General features: G+C 53.3%; 2 protein-coding genes across 2 annotated transcripts in view; one reads left to right on the top strand and one right to left on the bottom strand.

The window, feature by feature from the left end:
- Nucleotides 1-13,690, top strand: ERCC1 (ERCC excision repair 1, endonuclease non-catalytic subunit). The gene is made up of 10 exons (XM_049621195.1): nucleotides 1-85; nucleotides 555-666; nucleotides 1,627-1,842; nucleotides 3,691-3,794; nucleotides 4,650-4,749; nucleotides 5,713-5,789; nucleotides 12,033-12,132; nucleotides 12,903-12,974; nucleotides 13,196-13,264; nucleotides 13,588-13,690. Exons 2-10 carry the CDS (start codon nucleotides 574-576, stop codon nucleotides 13,639-13,641), a joined length of 885 nt encoding a protein of 294 aa, XP_049477152.1. The 5' UTR covers nucleotides 1-85; nucleotides 555-573; the 3' UTR covers nucleotides 13,642-13,690.
- POLR1G (RNA polymerase I subunit G) overlaps nucleotides 13,529-15,352 on the bottom strand; it is a 2,557-nt gene continuing 733 nt past the window's right edge. The window contains exon 3 of the mRNA XM_049621185.1: nucleotides 13,529-15,309. Coding sequence (XP_049477142.1) covers nucleotides 14,034-15,309 — 1,276 coding nt within the window. The 3' untranslated portion in view covers nucleotides 13,529-14,033. The remainder of the gene's footprint in view (nucleotides 15,310-15,352) is intronic.

Raw genomic sequence — 15,352 nt, forward strand, 5'->3', positions numbered from 1 at the left:
CGAGCCCGGGGACGCGCTGGCCGCGCCGGCGGTGGGACGCCTCTGTCCCTCTCCGGTCTTTTACTCCCGGCTCGGGGACGAGGAGGTGAGTCGTCGCGGCGCTCAGACAGCGGGGCTGGGTCGAGAGGGGCGGGGAGGGACCTCCGGTGGCGATTGGCAGCCGCAGAGGCCAACCAGTCGTTGCAGTGCCTGAGAGATGGACGAGATGGACCGAGGGGAGGGTATCCAGGCGCCAGCCCTGCGGGCGGGACGGAGGGGGACGGAGGCTGGGGCGGGCAAACGGAAGGCGGGGAACAGTGAGGGCGGGGTAACTAGAACGCGAGGGGCGGGGCGAATGAAAAGTCTGGACCGGTAAGGGGCGGGGCGGACGGAAGGTGAGGCTCCGTGTGGGCGGGGCTTTGTAGAATCTGGGGCGCTCCGTGTTTGGAACTTGATGCTCTGGAGCCCTGGGATTTCTTGGGGCGGGATGGCTGTGAGTGGGGGTTCCTGCTGGAAGGATGGGCATGCAGGCGTTGCTGTCTCACTCGCCCCCGCCGCCGTGTCTTCATTTTCAGGCCCCAGAAGAACCTTGGGATGGACGAAGAGGGAGTGCGGCAGCCCTCCGGGCCACCCACGAGGAAGAAGTTCTTCATACCACTGGATGAGGATGAGGCCCCTCCTGCGGGGGTAGGACAGAGGAGGAGATGGGGAGAACGCTGGCAGACTGGGGTGGGGGGGGTGGATTGAGAGGAAGGGGCCTCCAAGGCCCATGGTGTGGTTTAGGAAATGTTGTGGCCTGGGTCACCTTGGGAAAACAGTCCTTTGCTCTCCGCGAGTCTGCTTCCGTATCTGTAAAATGTCATGGTGGTTCCAAGACAGGGCTCTGGCAGAGGCTGCAAACGCAAGCAGCGGGTGGCTTTGGGTTGTGTTTTATGTGGTCAGCCCCCTGGTTTGCAAAGGATGAATTTATTGCTGACATTGGAGAATTGGAAGGCCTTGCAACTAAAAGGAAAAGTCGGCACTTTTGACATCTCTTGGTAAATTGAAGGATCTGACCACGCCGACATCACGTTCCCGCAGGAAAACAATTGGCTGGTGCTGAGTACTGTCCGCTCCGTATGCGCTAGGAAGAAAAAGTGGGCTAAGGGTGCAGGGAATGATGGGGGAGAGGTGCTCCCTTAGGTCAAGGGGCTGCCTCTCTGAGGAGGTGACATCTTGGCAGTGATGTGAAGGAGGTGAAGGAGTGAGCTGTGTGGCAACCTCTGGGGCAGAGGGAACAGCCGATGCAAAGGCCCAGGATCAGAGGGAGCCTGACAGATTTGAGGGCAGCAAGAAGGCCAGTGGGGCTGGAATCGAGAAAGGAAAGGGAAGGAGGTGGGAGAGGAGACAGGGGGAGCAGGGACAGATCTTCTAGAGCCTTGTGGGCTGTGGCGACAGCTTTGGCTTTTACTCTGAGATGGGAGCCACCAGGGTCTCTGAGCAGAGGGATGTGAAATGACCGTGAACAGAACAGACCGCGGGGAGTAAGGATGTAGGTGGGGAGCTGGTCCAAGGGAGAGAAGTTGGTGGCCGGGACCGGTATAGCGGCTGAGGAGCAGGGAGGAGTGGCTAGATTCAGATTTTGACACTCCTCCCCCTCCCCCACAGTTCAAGCCCTTATTCAAGTCCACGCGGAGCCTTCCCACCACGGAGACCTCAGCCCAGGCCGCCCCTCAGACCTACGCTGAGTATGCCATCTCGGGACCTCCAGGAGGGGCTGGGGCTCCACACCCCACGGGGCCAGAACCCCTGGCAGGAGAGACCCCCAACCAGGCCCCCAAAGCGGGGACGAAATCCAGCAGCATCATTGTGAGCCCCCGGCAGGTGAGGAGGGGAAGGAGTAGCGGGGCTTTGAGCTTTCTGGTGGGAAACACGGGTACGGGGGTGGCACTCCAGTGGGCAGTGGAAGGAAGTCAGAGCTCTTGCCATTGCGCTCTGGGCGACGCGAATTCTCTCATTCATCCATCCAACTACCAGGTGTGGGTTGAGGTTGCACCGTGTCTATTCTTTTGTTAAAACAAAAATACCGTAGACTGGGTCGTTCAAACAACAGACTTTTATTTCTCACACTTCCGGGGGCTGGGAAGTCCAAGGTCAAGGCGCTGGCCAATTCAGTGTCCAGGAAGGATCCGCCTCCTGGTTCATAGACTGCTGTCTACTTTCTGTGTCCTCACCTGGCAGAAGGGGTGAAGGAGCTCTCTCGGGTCCCTTTTGTGAGGACCAGTCCCATTCATGGAGGTTCTACCCTCCTGACCTCATCACCGCTCCTCACCTCCCGCCTCCTTTTTTTTTTTTTTTTTTCAAAGTTTATGTTTTTATTTTGAGAGAGACAGAAACAGCGTGAGTGGGGGAGGGGGAGAGAGCGAATCCCAAGCAGGCTCCATGCTGCCAGCCCGGATCCCGACGTGGGGCTCGAACTCACAACACTGTGAGATCACGACCCGAGCCAAAACCAAGAGTTGGACACTTAACCGACTCTGCCCAACCCACACCCCATCGTGGAGCAGGTCCTACCCTCTTTATTAAAAGCACATTCTACCTCATTTAATAATTACTCTTTCATCCCCGAGATGGTTTTGTGTAACATCTGTGTCCCCCACAAGGCAGGGATCTTTGTCTGTCTTGGTTCCTGCTGTATCACAGCACTTAGACACACAATAGGCGCTCAATAAATACTGCTCGGATGGGTTAGAGGCTGACTTGCTCAGAGAATCTCGATTTGGGGCTACAGGGTATGTTCAGAGTGGAGTGAGAGCCCGAAGCCTGTCCAGCAGACTCCTGACTGTTGGGGGTGGGGGTCACAGGCCACGTGGGGCTTCCTCTCAGATCACTGGGGGCCACGGTGGGGTTAAGAGCAGGCCAAGGGGCAGGTTTGTGCTTTAGGAAGCACTGGCTTCTGTTCAGAGGCCAGGAGGGGGCCCTACTGGGGCAGGCGACCAGGAGGAGGCAGGGTAGGGGCCTGGGTATGGGCTATGGCAGCGCAGGGGGAGACTTTGATGGGGATGTCATCCTGGGGGTGCCCGTGGCCCATTCAGCTAAGCATTCGACTCTTGATTTCGGCTCAGGTCACGATCTCAGAGTCCGTGAGATTGAGCCTTGTGTCGGGCTCTGCGCTGACAGTGCAGAGCCTGCTTGGAGTTCTCTCTCTGCCTGCCTCTCTCTCTCTCTCTCTCTCTCTCTCTCTGTCTCTCAAAATAAGTAAATAAACTTAAAAAAAAAATCCTGGAAGGTAGACGTCCCCCCTGGAGGAGAGGGACGGGTCCGTGACTAGGCTTGGGTCTCTGGATGATGGGCCTGTCCCTGAGATGAGGGGAGGAGGGGCAGGTGCGGGAGCTGGTGCTGAAGGCACTCGGGGTGCAGTGAGGCGGACATCCTGGGGGGAGTGCCCACCAACCCCAGGGCACACACGTGGGGCTAGGGGAGAGGACTGAGCCCGAGAGACAGACTCAGGGACCCTTTAGTTAAGGCCCAGGTCTGGGGGAGAGGTCTGGGTCAAAGCCAGAGCACCCAAGGGCATTCCCGGCTGAGGAGGTGGACTCCGGAGGGAGGGGAACAGGCACAGGCAGGAGGGGGGATGGGGAGGTGTCGACACAGGTAGGGGGAGGGGAGCCCTGGGGCTGGCAGTGGTCCCAGGGCCCTCCCTGTTAATGGCTTCCGCCCTTCCCTCCCCAGAGGGGCAACCCCGTGCTGAAGTTTGTGCGTAACGTGCCCTGGGAGTTTGGCGACGTGCTTCCCGACTATGTGCTGGGCCAGAGCACCTGTGCCCTGTTCCTCAGGTGAGCTCTGAGGGGGCTGCCCCACCTTCCTGAAGGCCTGTGAGGCTGTGCTCCCATGTTTGGGACCATTGGGTGGGAGACCTTGGGGTGTGGCCCTGTCAGCTCTGGGCCTAGCGACCTGGCCGGGAGGAAGAGGTCTTCTCCTGGAGGTGCCCAGAGGGACGAGAGCGGCAGGCCCAGACTCTGGTTCTGAGGGAGGACAGGCTGGGCGCCTGGAGTCCTGGGTCTGAGCAGGTTGGGGGTAGGGTCCCTCAGGTCCCAGACATCCAGGGTGAGTTGATGAGAGCCAGGATTTCGCCAGCCTGTACCGCAGTTAAGCAAGTTCCCTCTCCATTCCCGGGCGCCCCTCTGCACACAGAGCTAGATGGGGGAAGTGAACCTTCTAAGTTCCTGTCCTCCCTGCAAGGTACGAGAGCTGGTGGCTGCTGGACAGAGATGTCCCCTAGTTCCCTGGGTGGAGAAGCCACCCCAGCCCCTCCCTGCCAGTGCCTTCTGAGGCTAAAGCAGACAGTCCCTGGGATGGGCCTGCTTCCCAAGACCAGCTGCCCCGTGTCCCCCAGTCCACACCCTCTAGGCGCTTGTCTCCTGTCCTCTACCCGAAGCCCAAGTCTCTTCCCTTCCCCAGTGAGGAACCTGGGGTCCATCCCTCCAGGGAAGCCAGAGCCAGTCAGTCCTTTCTGCCAACCCCGCCATCCCCTTCCTTGATGGGTGACCTGAGGCAAGTCACTTAACTTCTCTGAGCCTTAGGTCCCGGTGTCGCCCGCGCCGTCTGCATTCCAGTGAGAGTAAAGAAGGGCTCCCAGGGTTTTGGGGAGAGCGAGACCTCTCAATCCCTCCCTCTCCCCTGCCCCCCAGCCTCCGCTACCACAACCTCCACCCGGACTACATCCACGGGCGGCTGCAGAGCCTGGGGAAGAGCTTCGCCCTGCGGGTCCTGCTCGTCCAGGTGGACGTGGTAAGCAGGGGTCACTTCCCCCCCCGGCCTCGTGGTCCTCATCTGTTGGGCCACGCAGCAGCCAAGTGGATTGTTGAATCCCAAGAGAAGGTGCAAGTTGAACCATTTTTACATCGGACATTAACACCCTGTGTTGGCAAGGGGGCGCGAGGGTAAACTCCTGTCTCCTCCTTCCCTACACCACTTCCGCTGGTCCCAGCCCTCTGCCACCTGAGCGTGTTTTGAAGCTATGTCATTCTATCTTCACAGCCTGGCCCGCCTGGGTCTCTGCCCCAGCCTCTTCTCTCGTCTCAGGGCCTCCAGCCCCAACGGCTTCCATCCTCACAGCAGCTGGGGGGGGGGGGGGGGTTCCTAAAGCACAGATCTGATGTCCAGACCCCTCCATGGCTCCCCAGTGCCTCGCTATGGCCCGTGAGGCCATGTGACCGGACCCCTGCCCTGCTCTCTGGGTTCATTTCCCAGCTTCCATGTGGTCGCCCTTTCTTTTACGTTCTCCATCACATTCCGTGTGAATTGCAATTCCTCAAGTCCTTTCCCCCCCCTCCTGTCTTCCCTATGTTTAAAATGTCCTTTTCGTTCTCCTTTGCCTCCTTCACTCCTCCTCCTCCTTCAGGTCTCAGTTCAGATGTCCCCTCTTCCAGGAAGCTCTCCCTGATCCCCTGGGCAAGTCAGGTATCCGCTCCTGCTCTCCCATCCCAATCCTGGCCACTCTGGGTCATCACTGTATGGGGACAGTTTGATCTCCCTCATCAGACTGTGAGCCCCAGCGGGCAGAGCCCTGGCTCTCTTGGTTACTGTGTGTTACCAGCATTGCCCAGCACAGGCGGGCACCCAGTCAGAGCTTAGGGAGTGCCTTAAGTGGAAGGCTCTTGGCATCCTACTGTGGCATAACCTACTGTTCTTCAAGACTATAATTCCTTGTTGACTACCAGATTTCCCATTCTGATTTTCTTTTCCACCCAGAAAGATCCACAGCAGGCCCTCAAGGAGCTGGCTAAGATGTGTATCCTGGCTGACTGCACCCTGGTCCTTGCCTGGAGGTGAGACCGAGGCTTCCCTGCCCAGGTCAGGCTCTATCCTAAGAGTCGGTCCACCCTTCTGCCCCCCAGCCCTTTCCTTCTGCCATGAGCTCCCCAGGTGAGCCTGGTCCCGGCACTGCCTCTCTCTCGGCCTCAATTTCTGCATCTTTAAAATAGGATCTTAATATTTGTCTTCTAGGGCTATAGTCACAAAAGCAGGTGATATAGATCAAATTGCCAGGGCCATACTGCTTACTTACGAATCAGACCTAAAGTCTGTCTGAATAATTAATTCCACATCTAGGTTTCTAAAGACTATTTAAATTTTTCTTTTAATGTTTATTTAATTTTGAGAGAGTGAGAGCTAGAGTATGAGCAGGGAAGAAGCAGAGAGAGAGGGAGACACAGAATCTGAAGCAGGTTCTAGGCTCCAGGCTGTCAGCACAGAGCCCGACGTGGGGCTCGAACCCATGAGCCATGAGGTCATGACCTGAGCTGAAGTCAGATGCTTAACTGACTGAGCCACCCAGGCGCCCCTCTAAAGACTATTTAGATTGGCTAATTTCCAGTTGGAAAAAAAGACATACCTTCCTCACCCCATAAGAAAAAAAAATTAAATCCTGAGAAATTGACATAAAAAAGGTGTTAGAAGAAATCGTTTTTTTTTTAAGTAATTAGGCTTGTTATTTATTTATTTTTTTACGTTTATTTATTTATTTTGAGAAAGAGAGGAGGAGGGCCAGAGAGAGAGGGAAAGAGAGGGAATCCCAAGCTGGGCTCTATCCTGGAGCTGACACACCAGGGCTCAGCTCACAAACTGTGAGATCATGATTTGAGCTTGAATCAAGGGTCGGATGCCTAATCAGCTGAGCCACTCAGGTGCCCTAGAAGAAATCTTATAGGGGAATATATATCTAGTTTTTAATGTTTATTTTATTTTTGAGAGAGAGAGAGCACACACAAGCGGGGGAGGGGTAGAGCGAGAAAGAGACACAGAATCCAAAGCAGGCTCGAAGCTCTGAGCTGTCAGCACAAAGCCCAACACGGGGCTCAAACCCATGAACTTTGAGATCATGACCTGAACTAAGTCTGACATTTAACTGACTGAACCATCCAGGCACCCCAGGAGAATATTTGTTATAATCTTGGGGTAGGAAAAGTCTTCCAAAGCAAGACCCAGAACCCCAAAGCCGTAAAGGAAAAGGTTGGCTGATTTGAGAAAATTAAAATTTTAAAACTTCTGGGTGGTAAGACATACTGTAAATAAAGTTGAAAGACAAGTGACAAATTACCAAAAAGTATTTGCTGTGTATATATTGCATAATATATATATGTATATATATACGTATATATATACACATACATATAAATAGAAAATACTTAACATCTCTAATTTATGTATGTATATATAAGTTATATTTATACAGTGCAAATACATTTAAATGTTTATATTCATATGCATATATTTAAACATGTTTATTATATATTTATATATGTAAAGAACTTCCCACAAGTCAATAAGAACCCAAATAAGAGTTTAATGCAGGTTGCCAAAACACATGAAAAAATATCAACCATATGGTTTATCAAGAAAAAAGCACATTTTAAAAAACGAGGTGCTGGGGCGTCTGGGTGGCTCAGTTGGTTAAGCGTCTGACTTTGGCTCAGATTGTGATCTGGCAGTTCCTGAGTTCCAGCAGTTGGTTAAGCGTCCGGCTTTGGCTCAGGTCATGATCTCGTGGTTCGAGAGTTCAAACCCCACATCGGGCTCTGTGCTAACAGCTCGGAGCCTGGAGCCTGCTTCAGAGTCTGTCTCTGTTTTTCTCTGTCCCTCCCCCGCTTGCACATTGTCTGTCTCTCTCTCTCAAATACAAATAAACATTAAAAAAAAAAAACCAAAGTGAGGTGCCCTAAATTTGGTGCAAATCTCTCGTATGGATAGTACGAAACGGGCACCCGCATATTTGCTTGGCAGGAGATTTGACGGGCTATTGAAACACAAAATAGACACCACTCTTCGACACAGAAACTCCTGCACTAGGATAGTCCCTGCTTGTGCGTGCTCACGCGTGTCCGAAGTGACATGGGCCATCACTGTAGCATCAGTGGGTGAGAACCAGAGTTGCAGAAGCGAACGGCCTCGTATTTGTATTTATATACAGAAGGGAGGAAGAAAATGAGCTGTGTTTATGAACAGACTCGTATGTGGATAAACCGAAAAGGGCTCCAGAGGCTCCAGAGGCTCCAGGCCCTGGACAGTGCTGACCTCTGGGGACCGTATGAGGCATAGATGGGGATGAGAGCGGGGCTGTTGTCTTCTGCTTCTCTTTGTTCTGAATATAGACACTGGTTAAACTTTCTTGTGTTAAATAGATGGCACGTTCACGTAGTTCACAGATGAGAAGCGACACGAAAATGTTATGTGTGTGCATATGTCTAGTCGTACATATATATGGTACATACACACGGTGTATATACATGTGGCAGTGTAGACATATGGTTATATATAGATGCTGTTCTGTGCCTTACGTGGTCGTGTCCTTACCTGGAGATCTCTCTCTCTCTCTCTTTTTTTTTTTTTTAAAGTTTATTATTTTGAGAGAGAGAGAGACACAAGCAGGGAAGAAGCAGAGAGGGAGACAGAGAGAGAGAGAGAGAGAGAGAGAGAGAAAAGCCCAAGTGGGCACAATGCAGGACTTGAACTCACAAACTGGGAGATCATGACCTGATCCGACCGGAGCCTAGAGTCAGATGCTTAACCGGCTGAGCCACTCCAGGCGCCCCTTTAAAAAAACATTTTTTTTTTTTAAGTTTATTTATGTATTTAGAGAGAGTGCTCAAGAGTGTGAGCGGGGGACGGGCAGAGAGCTAGAGGGAGAGAGAATCCCAAGCAGGCTCTCCGTTGTCAGCACGGAGCCCGACGCAGGGTGTTCATATTTTTAAAAATACTAATTTTTTAGAGCATTAAAAAAAATTTTTTTTTAATTTTTTTTATTACATTTATTTATTTTTGAGAGACAGAGTGAGTCAAGGTGAGAGTGGGGGAGGGGCAGAGAGAGAAGGAGACAGAACTTGAAGCAGGCTCCAGGCTCTGAGCTGTCAGCACAGAGCCCAACGCGGGGCTCAAACCCACAAACTGTGAGATCATGACCTGAGCCGAAGTCGGACGCCTAACCGACTTAGCCACCCAACTGCCCCCCAAATTTTTTTTCTTAATGTTTATTTATTTTTGAGAGAGACAGAGCATGAGTGGGGAGGGGCAGAGAGAGAGAGGGAGACACAGAACCTAAAGCAGGCTCCAGGCTCTGAGCTGTCAGCACAGAGCCCGACATGGGACTCGAACTCACGGGGCGTGAGATCATGACCTGTTGCTCTCTGTTTTATATTCTGAGTCTTGACAAAGGTATGATAATGTGTCCATAAATTCTGTATCACACAGAATAGTTGCACTGCCCTAAAATTTCCCGTGTTCCACTTATTCATCCCTTCCACCCCCAAACTCCTCATCTTTTCACAGTCTGCTTAGTTTTGCCTTTTTCAGGATATCATATAGTTGGAATCATACAATCTGTAGTAGAAATAGAAAAACCCACGGTTCTCCTTGTGTGTAGGAAAAAAAATGCCAGTTCTTCCCTAATGTGGGTCTTTATCCTGTGTGTGTGTGTGTGTGTGTGTGTGTGTGTGTGTGTGTGTTTAATCTTTATTCATTTTTGAGAGAGAAGAGAGAGGGAGAACAAGTGGGGGAGGGCAGAAGAGAGAGAGAGAGAGGGGGGGACAGAGGATCCAAAGCAGGCTCTGTGCTTACAGTACAGGGCTGTGTGGGGCTCGAACTCACAAACCGTGAGATCAGGACCTGAGCCCAAGTCAGACCACCAGATGCGCCAAAGTTTTTCCCACACCAAGCAAGTCTCTGCAGCACCAGCTGGGCGTCCTACCATTTGACTCACTTCTGACACTACCTGGGGATGGCCTCAGGTCCCACAGGTGAAGGGGCTCAGTCCCACACTGCCCCCCCCACTTCAGACGCCAGTCATAAACCCCGCTTGTACTTCTGACCGTCCCGCTCCCAGTGACTCCCTGAGAGGCTCAGAGCTCAGGGAAGCACATTTTCCGGTTTAATAAAGGATATGATGTTAAGAGAATCAACAGCAAGACGATGAGAGACGTAGGGCGAGAGGTCTGGGAGGGTCCTGCGTGCAGGAGTTTCTGTCCCCGTGGAATTGGGGTGTATCACTTCCCAGTGGCTGCCCTTCTGGAAGCTCTGAGTCCCCTAGTACTGGGATTTTATGGAGTCTTCCTTACGTGGACCCGGTTGAGGATTAGCTCCATTTCCAGCCCCCATCCAGGAGCCCACCCAGAGTCATCTCTGTAGGACAAAAGATGCTCCTCTGTGTTCTTATCACTGAGGAGTTGGAAGGTTCTCTGGGGCTCTGTGCCGGGAGCCAGGGCAAGAGACCATATATATTTCCTATTACCTCACAGAAGCCTTTTCAGACTGGCTTTTCTCACTTAGCAGTATTCTTTTAACCTCCCTCCGTGCCTTCTTGTAATTTGGTAGCTTACTCTTCTTTAAAAAAGAATTTTTTTTTTTTTAATATTCGTCTATTTTTGACAGAGCATGAGTGGGGAGGGGCAGAGAGAGAGGCAGACACAGAATCCGAAGCAGGCTCCAGGCTCCGAGCTGTCGGCACAGAGCCCGACACGGGGCTCGAACCCACAAACCATGAGATCATGATCTGAGAGGAAGTCAGACACTTAAGCGACTGAGCCACCCAGGCGCCGTGGTAGCTCAGTCTTCTTATTGCTGAATAATATCCCATTGTCCGGATGCACATTCTTTCCCAGCTGCGTAATATTCCATCGTGGAGATAGGCCAGGTCATGACCTTGAACTCATGACCCCAAGAGATCAAGAGTTGCATACTTTACCGACCAGGCTCTTGGGCAAGTGACTCAACCCCCCCGCTGGTCTCTTTCCCTCTCTGTGTATAATGGTTTGAAAATAATAATTGCCTTAGAGGATCCTTCTCTGGAAGCTTCTGAACACAGTGAGTTAGAACAGTGCGTCGGCCCCCGGAAGGGGAATGTTTCCTATGTTTTTACATCCAAATTATGGGATATTTTGCAACCATCCCACGAAAGAGGTCAAGCTCTTTCTGCTGACATAGGAAGACATCCTGCTGAGAACTGCAGAGGGCAAAAATGAAAGCAAATTGTAGAACAGGACGCAATGTGCTCACTGTGTGCCCTGAACAAATTAAGAACCGGAACGATAATCCTGCTGCAGTGAGGGGAGAGCCACAAAGCCCATGTAACGGGAAAAAAACAGAATTAGAAAAATGCAGGTTTCTTTCAGGAATATGGACCAACACTTGATCAGCAAAGATGGCTTATTAGCTGGGATTTGAAGGCTCACAGAAAATGCCTCGGCACAAGTCCTTCCTTTACTTGGACTCAACTCCCTAGTCTCAAGTTCAAAGAACAAAAAAGGCCAGCTTTCTCCCAGTGCTAATAAACTTGGGTTACTTTATTGCGCACACATACAAACCCTTTTTAAGATTCGGTTGTCCCACCTACCTTTGAAACTGTTCATTACATGTCAAAAAAAAAGGAAAAAACCTCCGTGCCTGACGTGAAAATTAATGGCGATTATTAAATCAGGTTAGTTGCTATAAAAGCTTCAGCAGTTGGCTCACCCCGCAGCCTTTCTCTTGAAAGTGCGCTATATTAAAAATCTTCAGTGGGAACTGAATTGCATCCTGAGTTTTGTCTTCCTGAGGCTGGGAAAATAGTAACAGTGTTTCTGGTTTTTCTCCCGCCCCGGCTCCACTGCGCTGACTTCCCTTCCAGAATAGCTCACATTTCTTAAACAGGCTCTAAGTGCCAGGCACGGTTCTGAGCGCTTGGGAGCGATGACGCGTGTAATTGTCACAATTCCGCTATCCACGCCACTCTGCAGATGAGGACACTGAGGCCCAGAGAGAGAAAATCACTGGCCCTGGGGTCACGCAGGTGGGAAGGGCGAACCTGAGCCCAACAACTCGTCAGGCTCCCAAGCTCTCTCCCTTTGCCAGCAAAGATGTGTAAAGATGTGCCTGGCCGGGGTTACTGCCAGGGACCTTTTTGGGGAGGAAAGTTCGGTTTGCTCTGTATTCGAGTTTGGAACTTTTAGCATCGGCACTGACTACTACTACGGCAATGAAATGAATCTAAAACATGACCACTGCCCTCACCACACTGGCTGACCCGAATGTTCTCACCCCAGCCCTGAGGAGGCCGGGCGGTACCTGGAGACCTACAAGGCCTATGAGCAGAAGCCGGCGGACCTCCTGATGGAGAAGCTGGAACAGGACTTCGTCGCCCGGGTGAGGCCACTACACCCCCCTGCCTGCCCCCCCGCCCCCGGCCCCTCCCTGCTGCTGGAATCCTACCTCTCCTCCCCAGTCTCCCCCTCAGTTCATCACCTTTCTCTTCCTAAGCACAAACTTGTTTCTGTCCTCCCCAGCTCAGAATCCTCCCATGGCTCCCCAGTACCCTCAGGGAAAGCCTGGCCTTCTCACCACACCCTACAAGGTCCTGCCTATTCCGCCCAGCAGCTCTGTCCACCCCTGACCTTGCATGCATTCTGGCCAGGCTGGCTGGCTCAGTCCCTCCTGTGTCCCCAGCACCACCCAGCACTCAGTGGGTGCGCAGGGAGTATTTACCAAATGAAGCATTTAACCTGAGCTCCAACGCCTGAGTAATGGTGGATGTCCACCACCACTCCTGAGGCAGGTACTGTTAGGACCCCCATTTGCCTGAAAAGAAAGTCCAGAGGTCAATTCCCTTGCCCAGCCCTCATAGGGAGCAAGCAGTGGGGCCGGGTTTTGAACACAGATCTGACTCCAGAGCCTATGGTCTACCCTGGGCAGAACGAACTCAAGAGAAATGGCATTTATCTTCTCATGATGTGACCAATATTCTCTCAGCTAGTGGGGGACCCACTCTGAGATGAACTTTTAATCAGCCAAAAGGGGGGGTATTTATTGAATACCTCCTGCATGCGAGGCAGTCTGGGGACACAGTGGTGACCCAGCGCTCAGATCGCTCTCATTTCTTCTCCTGCCACACCTCTGCCTCCTCCCCTCCCTTGCAGGTGACTGAATGCCTGACCACCGTGAAGTCTGTCAATAAAACCGACAGCCAGACCCTCCTAACTACTTTTGGGGTAAGGAATGGTTCCCTTGTCCTGATGGCATTTCTGCCCCCTTGCTTTTTCAAGGAATGCCTCCCCCCCCCCCCCCACCGCCTCCCCTGCCCTCCCAGAGGGCCTCCCCTGCCCTCCCAGAGGACCTCACCTCCTTCCAGGGAGATCTTAGACCCCCGATGAGCTGGGGCAGGGTAGTTTTGTGCTCCCCATCTCTGACCCTCACCTTCCACCTTCCTCAGTCTCTGGAACAGCTCATAGCTGCATCCCGAGAAGATCTGGCTTTGTGCCCGGGCCTGGGGCCCCAAAAGGTAAGAACTGTGGGAATGGGCTTGAGGGGTCGGGGACAGGAGGGAGCACTACATAGATGGCACCTCAGATCCCAAAGTTCTAAGGCTGTGGAAGGCCCACAGTGCTTCTCCTACAGTTGGGGAAAACCAAGGCCCAGAGAGGGTGGGGACCAGCCCTAACTCACATAGTCAGCCTGGGACAGAATCAAGATCAGGATGTTTCTCTCCCAGCCCCCAGAGTACCCTCCGAGCCGAAACCGAAAGAACCAAAGCCCACTCTGGATGTAGCAAGCAGATGGCTCATTTAATGACCAGTTCCTTGTTTCTTTCTTGCTCTCACACAGGCCCGGAGGCTGTTTGATGTCCTACACGAGCCCTTCTTGAAAGTGCCCCGATGACCCCAGCCGCCAGAGAGGCCCTCGTTGTAACAATAAAGCATTTTCCAGGCTCGGGCTGCTTCTGGTGTGGCGGCGCCGTCATCGGGAAGGGGTTCTCTGTTCTCGCTCTCTGCTGGCCCAGGCGGTCACCTCCGGCTTTTTTCTTTTCTTCCCCTTTCTTTTCCTTTCTCTTTCTTTCTTTTTTTTTGTTTTAAAGTGTATTTATTTTGAGGGAGAGGAGACAGAGAACCCCAAGCAGGCTCCACACTGTCGGTGCACAGCCTGATGCGGCGCTCGATCTCATGAAACGCGAGATCGTGACCTGAGCCGAAATCAAGAGTCTCAACCGACTGAGCCACCCAGGCGCCCCTCCAGCTTTTCTTGACCACAGTCGTCAGTTTCCCTGGGGGAGGCTACACAGGATCCGGCTGCAGCCTCTTCAACTTCTTCTCCCGGCCTGTGGAAGCCACCTCCCCAGGCTCTGGACCCCGCGGCAGCTCTGGCATCTCCTCCCGGGGTGCTACCTCTGGCACCCCGCTTTCCCGGCCCCGTTTCTTCTTCTTCTTAGCAGATGCTGGATCTGCCCCTGCCTCAGGTTCACGCTCTTCCGGAAGCTCAGGCTCCATCGGCTCACCCTGTGGGTCCGTAACCTCAGTCCTCGGCTCAGTTGCTCTGAGCCCCCGTTCTTTCTTCTTCTTCTTGGTGGATGCTAGAGCCGCCTGACCCTCAAGGTCACCTGGCAACTCAGGCTCCACCGCCTCTGCCCCTGGCTCCACTGTCACGTCTTGCTGTTTTTCTTTCTTCCTCCTCTTTTTGGCGGGTGTTGGAGCTGCCTCAGCCTGAAGCTCAACTTCTTGTGGTGGTTCAGGCTCTATCATCTCCCCTGGGAGTTCCAGAGGCCTCCTCTCCAGCTCTAGAGCCTCATCAGTCCCCGGCTCCATCATGACTTTGTGCCCCTTGTCTTTCTTCTTCTTCTTCTTCTTCGAAGATGGCAGTGGGACGGCTTCCTCCCGTGGCTCCTCCTTCAACTGCGGCTGAGACTCAATCGGCATCCTTTCCCCAGGCTCCCTCTCTTCTGTCCCCTTCAGCCTCTTCCTCTTCCTGGTGGTGGATGATGGGAACAGCGCTTCCGGAGGCTCCGGCATCTTGGCCGCAGGTTCGGCTGTCACCAGCTCCATCACCTCTAGTTCTGGCGGCTCCTGCTTTTTCTTCTTCTTCTTCTTCGCCACATCGGGGGACCCCAAAGCTGTGTCCACCGCCAGGGCCCCCAGCCCATTCACTGCCTCCTGGGGAGCTGGGGCCTCTGGTATTTGCCTCTTCTTTTTCCTCTTTTTTGAGGCGGGTGACTTCAGTGCCAAGGCTGACCCAGGCCCTGTTACTGGTAGGCCGCCTCCAAAGGCACAGAACCGGGGTCTCAGGTCAGGGGGGATCTGTGGCGGGGGGCTCGTTGGAATAGGCTGCAGCAGGGTCCCTGGTGGGGATTCCTGGGAACCCTCAAAGATCCTCAGGCTGCCCTGGGGGGCTGGGGCACAGGTGAGTCCCCCCCCTGCCGCCACGGAGGGAGCCAGCAGGATTGCTCCTCCAGCCTGGGGACCGCTGCTTCTGAGGACCCGGTAGCGGTGCCGCTTGCCTGCCAACTTGCCCTTCACAATCTGGGAGCCAGAGAGAGGCACTAGCCGCCCGTTGAGGCTGCGAGGAGAAAGGGGAAGGCAGGAGCTCCGTCAGATTCTTT

The sequence above is a fragment of the Panthera uncia genome (genome assembly GCF_023721935.1).
Source record: "Panthera uncia isolate 11264 chromosome E2 unlocalized genomic scaffold, Puncia_PCG_1.0 HiC_scaffold_19, whole genome shotgun sequence".
NCBI classification, from domain to species: Eukaryota; Metazoa; Chordata; class Mammalia; order Carnivora; family Felidae; genus Panthera; species Panthera uncia.